This window comes from Calonectris borealis, chromosome 2 (genome assembly GCF_964195595.1).
Source record: "Calonectris borealis chromosome 2, bCalBor7.hap1.2, whole genome shotgun sequence".
NCBI lineage: Eukaryota > Metazoa > Chordata > Aves > Procellariiformes > Procellariidae > Calonectris > Calonectris borealis.
Window position 1 is genome coordinate 27,560,457 of NC_134313.1, and position 10,876 is coordinate 27,571,332.

General features: G+C 45.4%; 2 protein-coding genes across 5 annotated transcripts in view; one reads left to right on the forward strand and one right to left on the reverse strand.

The window, feature by feature from the left end:
* The window catches only part of TMEM67 (transmembrane protein 67), a 31,768-nt gene extending 29,822 nt beyond the window's left edge, over positions 1–1,946 (reverse strand). The window contains exon 1 of the mRNA XM_075144593.1: positions 1,730–1,946. Within this exon, the coding sequence (XP_075000694.1) occupies positions 1,730–1,946 (217 nt within the window). The remainder of the gene's footprint in view (positions 1–1,729) is intronic.
* A 1,759-nt stretch (positions 1,947–3,705) lies between these two features.
* Positions 3,706–10,358, forward strand: RBM12B (RNA binding motif protein 12B). Of its 4 annotated transcripts, none has more exons than XM_075141488.1 (3): positions 3,706–5,671; positions 6,866–6,911; positions 7,634–10,358. In XM_075141488.1, exon 3 carries the CDS (start codon positions 7,662–7,664, stop codon positions 9,759–9,761), a length of 2,100 nt encoding a protein of 699 aa, XP_074997589.1. In that variant the 5' UTR covers positions 3,706–5,671; positions 6,866–6,911; positions 7,634–7,661; the 3' UTR covers positions 9,762–10,358. The 4 variants fall into 4 exon arrangements, with proteins under 4 accessions (XP_074997589.1, XP_074997590.1, XP_074997587.1 ...); XM_075141486.1 differs by having other exon boundaries at positions 3,710–3,830; XM_075141489.1 differs by lacking the exon at positions 6,866–6,911 and having other exon boundaries at positions 3,709–3,830.
* The last annotated feature ends 518 nt before the right edge of the window (positions 10,359–10,876 follow it).

The following is a 10,876-nucleotide window of genomic DNA, read 5'->3' on the forward strand; positions in this document are numbered from 1 at the left end:
TCTTGCCACACTGCCATTCTTAGCCCATCCTCTCTATACCACCAGCATTATAGGTTTGTATACAGTTTTTATCCTTTGAATAGGTCAGTCCTAAAACCAAAACATGTTTATATGCAAAGGCTTTTCAAAATATAACTGTAGTTTGTAAAGCTATTTTAAAATCAAAGCTTTTAAAATTGTGCATGGGGATCAAGCTTTATACTGAATGGTTTTCAATGAATAACAGAACATATTTAACATTTAGTATGAAATTAAAGTAAACACTACTTTCACGGCATGTCATAGCGCACATCTGCTAGTGCTCAACAACTTTTTTGTCAGAAACTTTTTCAGTCTCACTATCACAGACCTCTCTCTGTACTTTTAAACACATTCTACAAACCAAAATTGATTCTATGTACTAATAAACTGTATTTATTACTATTTAAGCTTATTGAACTGTGCATGTAAAAATTATGTAGAATTCTGTGAGGAGTTTTATAACCTTAAAGTACAGCCTCATGAGACCAGTTTTACAGAAAGAACATGGTCAAAATGATCAACCATTCATACTTAACTATAAAGAAGAAAAAGCCCAATAGGATTAGACCAATGAAGAGACTTGAGTTGTGACACTCACTGTTATGATACCTAAAGTTTTAGACATGTTGCTTGAAAGCAGAATCCACAGTGATGAACTAGCCATGGAGTGCATGGGCAGACTTGTGCAATCCCCAGTGGAATTCGGACAAGATGCAAACAGCAGACTGAGTGGCATCTACCTACACTGCTCCAGTCAGATGCTGTGGAAAAAATTAAATTCCCCCTGGAATTTATCTGTCCTTGAAGCCTTAAGTTAGAGGAAGATTCAAGCCTAAAAGGGAGTTACGGATCTAGACACCCACATCATTAGGGGGTGTCTGAAAACTATTACAGTGCATTTTTTCTGCAAGTAAACTACAGGGTTACTCTTTTAAGATACCATGATGGTGGAGGAAGAGGTGACCAGCTTTTACGCAGCAGTTGCAAACACAGCCATCCAGATCACTGCATCTGACTGAGGTACCAGTTCTGAAGAGAGAGGCTGTGGGGTCTTAGTCTCAAATTTGTTTCTGTACACACAACACTTAACTCCCACTTCTCTTGGACTGTGTATTTATAAAAGATGGACACTATCATACCATCTTATCTCCTAAAGAAAGTGAACTACCATCTGGATTTTTCATTTAGTACTGTCAAGGTGTGTTGTGTATGCTCCAAGTTCCCACGTGCGACTTGGATTAGTATGCACACAGCCTGAAGATCTCAGATACTTTGCATCTCAGACATTCAAGTTTTGACAAGGAGTTTCAAGTTATGGAAGTGTTCGAGATGAGAAATTCAGGGCTCTATGGAATTTTGCTGATGAAAATGTGAATACCTATAACCATAAAAATGCCCGAGAAAAGAACGATTATAAAAAAAGGCCTACAGACATTTCTCTGGGATGCATCTCTGAACACAGGTATCACAGCTGTGCTGCGCCCACTTATGTCTTTGCGGGATCCTGGCCCTTTTCGCAGCCTTTTCAGACTTGCCCCTGCGGACAGCTATTTACCGCCAAAACCTGAGCCCAGATTTTGCATCTCCCGATGCTGCGGGTGGAGTTCAGCGCTGAGCTGCCGGACCTGCCCGAGCTCCGCCGGCCCCGCACGGCCCCCGGGCACGGGCCGCCCCGCCTCCCCCCGCGCGGCAGGGCCGGGTCGCTCACCGCCGGAGCTCTGCCGCTGGTGGGCCCCGCAGGGCCCGCAGGCCAGGCGGGAGATGTCGAAGTAGCGGGCGTCGCCGCAGTCGGCGGGCCGCTGCAGCGGGAGGGAGAAGGCGCGGGCGGGCGGCAGCACCGCCGCCACCGCCAGGAGCAGCGCGGCGGCGCCCCTGCACCCCGGCGTCGCCATGGCTACCCGCGGCCTCCTACGGCAAGCCCTCATTGGTCACCCGCCTCTCGTACGGCAAGTGCGAGGGGCCAGCTGCAGGAGGCGAAGCGTCCGTGGCGCGGGAGGAGGCGGGCGGGGCACAAGCCCGGGGGAGGATTCAGGGCACCGGCTGCGGAGGGGCAGGGAACTGCGGGAACCCGAGCAGGGCGGGGGGGCGGCAGGGATGGAGCGGGTGAAAAGAGAGAAGTGAAGTTAGGAGGGGTTTGTTTGGCTTGTTTTAGCACAGGGAGCTGGATGAGATTAGCAGGAAAAACGATGAAGAGAAGACAGAGATCCAGTTTGCGCTTTCTGGTACCTCATCTCTAAAGCTGTTACACAGCGTAAAACAGGAGTGTAATATGTGTCTGATACTTCCCCCTGAGAGGAAACCGGTAACAGGGCAAAGACACAAAATGCCTAGCGGCATGGATGCATGCACAGCCAAAGTTACCCCGTCGCTTTTTCACCTGCCAGGATGCTCTTGCTCACATTCCCTCAAACGTTACCAAAACATTGCAGGGCACTTCATGTCCTGGATTTTAATTATTCCTCGCTGCCCCTTTCCTGTGTGCCAATTGCTTAACTATTATGATTCTCTGCATTGGCATTGCTTGGAAGCCTATATGCTTATCGCACCAAATGCTTTATTCCTCGTTGGATTTCTTCTGCTGAGTTCAGTAAGTTTTTAAAGGCTGAGTTACTAGGTGCATCTACTATAAATAATACAGATTTTCGTCTATCAAAAATGGAGCAGACAAGTATAGAACAAGCCTAGAAATACAGGGGAGAATACATAAAAGACAGGGAAAGGCAGGTGGGATAAACACCAGGATATGGGGATATGCTTTGGTCAAGCCTTTGGAACAGGCTGCCCAGGGAAGTCGTTGAGTCACCATCCCTGGAAGTATTTAAAAGACGTGTAGATGAGGTGCTTTAGGGACATGGTTTAGTGGGCATGGTGGTGTTGGGTTGATGGTTGGACTCGATGATCTTAGAGGTCTTTTCCAACCTTAATTATTCTATGATTCTATGAAATAACCACCTCACCTGCACAGCCAAAGTAGCCTGCCTCTCCCTTTCCCTGTACATGGCCTTACACCTTTCCTCCTCCTCCTCCCCCCCATCCGCCGTCCCTGCCTGCCTTTCCTCCCAAAACCCAGACTTGAGCTAGCCCCCAGCGAGGTTAGAAGTCGTGTCTGTAGCCACTGGAAGAGGAGCAGTGGGTGCAAGCCCCCTCCTGGTGCCCGAGGCACCCGCAGGCTCAGGCCAGTCAGCACTGGGCCCCACCGGACCTGCCTTCCTCCCTGCTCCTCTTCCTCGGCTGGGCAAGCACTGGGACTGATGGAAGTGAGAGACTGAAGACAACGCTCAACACGCCAAAGCAAAGGTGATCTAAGTGACGCTGTTTATATATACCCTATATAAACTTTGGGTTTATGAGGATGCCATAGGTACCGCCACCCGGCCGACGGCGCATGCGCACTAGCGGCAGAGCGGCTCCCCTCACCCCTCCACCACCCAGCCCCTCCGCGCGCCAAAGCGGTGCGCACGAATATTGAAATGAACCAGGCGTGAGACTGCGCATGCGCAGGAGCCGAAGCCAGGGTTACGAAAGCGGCATTTTCCGCCCCTCCTCCCGGCGGCGTTCTGGGGCGCCCCGCGCTCGGAGCATGCGCGCACGCGGTCGCGCCCGGCGCCTGGCGGCGGAGCGAGCGAGGGCCGGAAGGACTCGTGCGGGGTCACCAGTGGGGGCGAAGGGGAGGGGGTCGCGCAGGCGCGCTTCAGCCTCTCCGCAGAGTGTTGTGGGGGGGAGCGACGGAGGGCGCCATCTTGGTGGTGCTGTGCCGGGAGCTGCGGGCAGCGGGGCTCGGCGCCGGGCCTGTCCTAGCGGCGTGTCCGGTGGGTGGATGGCGTGAGGGAGAGCGCCCGGCTTGTCGGGGCGCTACGTGTAACCAAGGGCGCGGGGTTCGTGCCGTGAGCTGGTTCTCGGCAGCCCAACCTCGCGGAACCGTTGCGCGGCGGTTCCCCGGGCCGCGGCCTCCTCATGCCGCCTGGCTGCCCATCACCCTTCCCGCCCCGGTGCCTCCCTTCAGCCCTGTCCCGGTGCCGTGGGGAGGCCGGGCTTCTCAGCGGGGTCGGATCACGAGCTGCCTCTCACCCCGTTCTCCTCGCTCCCCGTTCCCCCTCCCGCCGCCGGCGGCCCCGGGCTCCGGCCCGCTCGCCCCTTCCGGGCTGTGGTCGGAGCGGTGTAAGGGCCCGCGCGGGCTGGCCCTCGAGCGGCGCTGCTGGCGGCGGGGCGCCTCACGGGCTTTCCCCAGCTCGCAGCGCTCGGAAGCAGCCCCGTACAGCGGGCCCAGCTGCAGAGCTCACTCGCATCTTCCTTCAGCGATGTGAAAACTGTCATTAGCAACAGCCTACTTCGACTGTTAAGGCTTATTTTGAAGAAGATTAGAATAAGAAATCGTTCTCTGATCCACCAGTTATTCTCATATTGGTCCAGTTTTATAGTTGGGGTATTTCTGTGGGTGTTCTTTCTAGCTTGCATGCTTACTGCATGCAGACTATGTAGTCTCTCAATGTTGTGGTAAAAATACTAGTCTAGCACAGGCTTAGTTTTCTACAATGTTTGCAAGTTGGGTTTTTTTTTAGTGAAGTTTTAATGGTATTTGGAATTTGCAGAGGCTGTGGAAGTATAGGTATAGTACTGTTTTCTGGTTAACTCAGTTCAAATATAAAATTCCTTAAAATGGTGTGCACACTTCTGTGCTTTTAAATTGGTGGCATGAAGTTGTCAATCTATTAGCTAAATCCTTGTTCTCTGAAGTCCTTGCTCAGTTAATTAATTGGGCTTAGTTTTGTGTGGCACTTTCATCCCAAAGTCACTCTTTTTGGTCATTCACTTTAAATTGTTGGATGGCTTGTCTACACTTTCTACCAATTCTCGATTGACAGTAAAAGCTTATTATTTGAACTTGCATTTCTGTTTGTGGACTTCTTAAATATCACATTATGATCTGGAATCACTATGTCTAGTTCTCAGCACTGAAAGTTCTATGTTGTATCCATGATACATCGTGGAGAACTTGCCGTTTATCACCGAAGAAATACTGAGGAGATCTGTTCTGAATGCTGTTTAAAAATTGGGATAAGAATGCAGAGTTGTGAAATTCAGAAATACTACAGATTAAATACATCACGAAATAGCAGGGCAGCGGATTTGATTTTTCAAGACACGAAGGTCCCGTAAGAAAATTCTGCCCTTGAATTCTTGCTTTTTGGCATTGCCGTCACATCTGTTGAGAAGATACATTAAAAAGTGTACTGGGTCTGGCTGGGATGGAGTTAACGTTCTTCATAGCAGCCCATATGGTTCTGTGGTTTGGATTTGTGGCTAAAAGAGTGTTGACAACACATCAGTGTTTTGGCTATGGCTGAACAGCGTTTGCACAGTGTCAAGGCTTTCTCTTTTTCCCCCACTCTGCCACCCCAGCAAGTACACTGGGAGTAGGCAAGAAGCTGGGAGGGAACACAGCCGGGACAGCTGACCCAAACTGACCAAAGGGATATTCCATGCCATGTAACATCATGCTCAGCAACAAAACCTGAGGCAGAGGAAGAAGAAGGTTTTTGTTTGATCATTGTTTTTTTGGGGGGGAGGGGGGGGGAGGGATTTTTTATTGGCTTCCGAGGCGGTGGTTGGTTGGAGGCAGGCTGGGCGTCAGTCAAGCCTGTGGGAGATGGTGAATGATTTTCTTTGTTTCACTTTTTTCTCTTTCCTTCACTGATTAAACTGTCTTTATCTTGACCCACAAGTTTTCTTGACTTTGTTCTTCCTGTTTTCTTCCCCATCCTGCTGGTGGGGATGAAGAGTGAACGATCAGATGTGTAAGTGCTTGGCTGCTGGCCGGGGTCAACCCACCACAAAAATAGAGAGAGCAGATGATCTTCAGTGCAGTTATTAAATAGGAAGTTGTGTTTGGTTTGTTGTGTTTACAAAGTGCTGATGTAGAAGTGACGTAGAATCTGTTAGTTGCAGAATTTGGGTTTTGCTCTTGTTTTGCTAAGCTCAGGTGGAGTGGTAGTTACTGTGATCAATAGGTAACTTGGCATCAGGATCTAGTGCTTTATGATTGCTATTGAGCAAGGGGTTTGTACAAGGGATATTCTCAAACACTTGTCATTGGAGCATTGGGCTCTTGTTTTTTTTTGAAGGGATGTAGTCATCTGCTACAGAAGCTTGTGTTTGTTCTGAGAGTACTGTGTAATGTATTGTGTGATGTTAGATAATGTTGAAAATCAGGATATGTTCAATTTGGTGTATTAAAGTAATTCTTGTTCTTATGTTTGAAAGGCAGTAAACACATAGGGAAAATACTGAAGTTTGCTTTGTAGATTGAAGTACTCTCTGAAGTTTCTCCTTGTCGGATATTTTTGCTCTTTCATTTGATTGTCTTCACTGTGTACACTAAGTGCAGTGCTGGACTGGTGAGTAGCATACTCTTATCAACTTTGAAAGCAGGTGGATTTCAGAAGAACGGACACGTACTGTAATCTTGAGATGGACTTACGCATCTTTCAAGGACTCAAAAGAATTGAATTGAGAGTTTTTTCCTCGATTTACTGTCAATCTGTTTCATTTCAACAGTTCAGTGTGGCACAACTGATGACCAAGTAATCTCATCGTGTTTTCATCATTTGCAGAAGTCAACTTAAATTTTGAATTTCTTTTGCTTCTAAAATGGAAACACAAAGATGCAGTGCATAGCATCTTGGAACATGGAAAGGAGTTCTTCATAGTATCCCAAATTGTGGGTTCATGACATGCTTGGCTTTAATATTAGCCACTGCTATGGATGGGCTGCAGCAGTGTAGCACAGTATGTAAAGCGAAGTACAGATATCAGCCATTAATTATGTTTCGTTTTCTTTCCACAGTTAAGTTGATTTTACAGAATTTATCAGGTCTTCAAAGCAGAAACAGGTAAGCTGCCAAAAGCTTAACACTTCTCACTGACTATTGTCACAGGATCATACACGGCCTTTTTTCTCACAGACTTGTGGCTGGGAACTAGGATATGCTCTCCTGTGTGCATGTGGCTGCTGCAGTTAATACTCTGACTACATGAAAGAGACAACATTTTTGAACGCTGAGAAAACATGTTATTGAACAGAACTGATCACTGGGTAGAGCAACTTGTCAAAGCAGTAAAGTCATCACTGTTGGTGAATTACTTCATTTTCCAGAGACGTAGTTATCCTTTTTCCTTTCTCCTTTTATCATCTAGTATTTTCTGTGTTATGATCACAAGTGTCCTGTTCAAAAGTAAACAGGATTTTTTTTTTTGTTCCTTAGGACTGGGCAGAGATCTCTGGCATACAGTAACTATGCCATGAAAGACTTTATGTGTTCTTTAGGTATCGTGGATGGTGAGGAGTGACTTAGGTGGATTTTGTTGCCCTTAGGACAGGGAATATTGATAGACTTGTGCACATGTGCCGGTGGAGTAGCTAACTGTTCTGACTAATCCACTTTCAGTGAATCTTGTTTTAATCTTGTTCTTGTGAACTTGTGGGTTTTTTGATACCTTCTCTCTTGATTGAGACAAGGACATTCATTAAAAAGGCTCTAGCTTCTTAAGTGTTAAGATACTGTAATAGCTGAGTACTAAAGACGTGCTATCATGTGTACCTTTTTGTCTGCAGGTGATTTTTGCTGTGGGTTGAGCTCAGCATGGCTGTAGTCATCCGTTTACAGGGGCTTCCTGTTGTTGCGGGTCCTGCAGATATTCGTCGTTTCTTCTTGGGATTGAATATTCCTGATGGAGGTGTGCATATTATTGGAGGAGAGATTGGGGAGGCTTTTATTATATTTGCAACAGATGAAGATGCACGGCGTGCCATGAGCTGTTCAGGAGGGTTTATCAAGGACTCGCGCATAGAGCTCTTTCTCAGCAGCAAGGCAGAAATGCAGAATACCATAGAAATGAGCCGGAAACGATTTGACCGTGGGGGGCGAGAAACTATGTCTGGCTCTAGAAGAACAGGTACTAATGGTGCTGGTGCATCAGGTGTTGGAGACATTCCACGTTTAGTCACGGCTTTTCCAAAAGGAATAAGTAAACCTGGTTACGGTCCACCAAATCACCCGGAGGCTGGTTTCCATACCAATGGCACAAGACGTGCTGATATAGGTATGCCTAAATCAAGCTATCAGTCAAGAAAGGATTCTCATCCATTTAACCCAGATGATCTTTACTTATTTCTACGTGGTATACCTTACTCTGCAACAGAAGATGAAGTACGTGCTTTCCTTTCTGGGATACATGTGGATGGAGTGATTCTGATAAAGCATCGCAATGGTTTAAACAATGGTGATTGCTTGGTAAAATTTGCTACGCCTGGTGATGCCTTAGAAGGACTTAAACGTCATAGACAATACATGGGTCAGAGGTTCATAGAAATAAGCCCATCTACAGAGGAACGGTGGATTGAATATGGTGGGAGGGTAGACATGCCAAATGAAATTGATCACTTTTTGTGTGAAGACCGTTCTCCAAGAAGTTCAGGCTACGTGCATTCAAGGAAGCATTCTCATTCAAGATCACCAAGGAGACAACGAACACGTTCTCGTTCACCTCCCAACCAGGAATATTACATACACTTAAGAAATCTATCTACTAATCTGGAGAAGAGAGATTTGAGAGCTTTTTTCCCTGATCTGGATATATGCAGCAAACAAATCAAGCTTCTAACGGATAAGCATCAGAGGAGGACTAGAGATGCCTTTGTGATGTTAAGGAGTGAGAGAGATTATCAGGCTGCTTTGGAATGTCACAGAAAGGTTCTTCTCAATCGTCCTGTTTACATTTTTCCAATTTCAAGAAAGTCAATGTTGAAAATAATTGATTCTTGTGAGAGGAAAAGATCACAGGACAGAGATCATCCTGGACAGGCCATACCAGAAAAAAGTTATAGGGAAGGTCATTCTGGCCCTAAGATGTGTATCTATGTACGGAATTTTCCATTTGATGTGTCAAAAATTGAAGTGCAAAAGTTCTTTGCAAGATTTGATATTGATGAAGATGATATTTACTTGCTCTATGATGAAAAAGGAGTTGGGCTGGGAGAAGCATTAGTGAAGTTCAAATCTGAAGAACAAGCCATGAAAGCAGAAAATTTAAATCGTCGAAGATTCTTGGGAACGGAGGTATTAATAAGACTTATATCTGAAGAGCAGATGCAGAAGTTTGGTGTAACTGTACCATTGTCTGCACCAAATGAAATGCAGAGTCATTCACATCCGTATGACAGAGGTGAGCTTTCCCGTCCAGTTGGTTCACCATCTGGGCCACCACAAGGGCCACCCATGCATTCATTTGGTCCCCCTGGGAACTTCAGGCATCCTTCTGAATTTAGGCACCCCCCTGAGGACTTCATGTGCCCTCCTAAGGATTTTAGAGGTCCGCCACCCCTCATGGATTTTGGTGGTGACAGTGAACCTTTTGGCAGAGCGGAGTTTGGGAATAATAAAATGGGAAGTTTTCCTGAAGGAAGATTTATGCCGGATCCAAATTTCAGTGGTGGTTCTGAACGTGTTGTTCCTATTCGATTGAAAAATTTACCTTTTAAAGCTACTCCTAATGAGATTCTGGATTTTTTCTATGGCTACAGAGTCATACCAGAGTCAGTTTCTGTACAGTACAATGAACAAGGATTACCTTCGGGTGATGCCATCGTTGCTATGACAAACTATGAGGAAGCTATGGCTGCTATTAATGAACTGAATGATAGGCCAATTGGTCCACGGAAAGTTAAGTTGAGCTTGCTGTAAAGGAGGAAAACATGCTCTAGAGTAAAACATTCTAGATTTGACAGTATTGACGGTTATTTTCACTTTTTTAATTACTGGAAGATGCAGAAGAAACAGTTTCCATCAATGGTTGTAAATAATACTAGTTCAGTTGTTTAGCTCTTGGTTGAAATATCTGTATGGTTAAGATATGAGAACTGTATTGTGCCTACTTCTTGAGAAGAGCCCAGAAATTCTGGAGGACATTGAATGTCTGACGTCAAGGTATAAAGGCATGGAGTTGTAATGCTTTGGGGTTTTTTTCAGTTTGGTTTAATTCCATGTCTCATGACTTTGCATCAAATAAAAATGGAACTGCTGGTTGATTGACCACACAAACGGTTCAAATAGAAGAACTTCAGTTCTAATGCTACTGCATTAGTAGATAACGCTTCTTACTGAGGTTAGCTTAATAAAATTATAAAATGACTGATTTTTTTTTTTTTGTGTAAACTGTTCAGGTTTTGTTGGGTTTCATGTGGTTGCAGGCATTTCTATTAAAAGAAGAAAAAAGAGCTTCCTGTTCACATTAGCTGGCTTTGCAACTTTTTTTTAAATAAAAAAGAAATTGCCATTAAATGTGTGTCTTATATTTAAAACTTGTTAATGATCTCTACTATCATGCTCAGCATACATGGGTCTTGGTCAGAATGATGCTGGCTGCTTCCTCTGGAAAGAGTGAACTTATTACAGTATGTCAACACAGCAATGAATACATAGTTTACAAAGACTGCAAAATCTCTATTAATCAGTTGGATAGGCTTTCTTGTTCTCCTTACTCACTGTAGTACCTTGAGGCAGAAAATGAACCTTGGAATTAGATCAAGAATTCTGACTTCAGCCTGAGCTTTTGGAGTGGTCTTTGTTTTATCTCCACATGCTTGTAATATGAATATTAACTTGCTAATGATGTCTGGATGCATTCCAGGTCAATCTCTGATTAGTTTTAACTAACATCTGTCACTGGCAACCAAGCTGACAACCAACTACGTTATTTTCTTATGTAAGAAAATAAATGCTTATGTCAGTATTTAGAATGCTTTGATTGGTTTGGTACCAGCATGTTTAAATTTTAGGAAGAAATAAGCACTAGCCTG

What these genes read in the sequence shown, in the direction of transcription:
- RBM12B (XM_075141488.1), top strand. Translation starts at nt 7,662, where the DNA reads ATGGCTGTAGTCATCCGTTTACAGGGGCTTCCTGTTGTTGCGGGTCCT.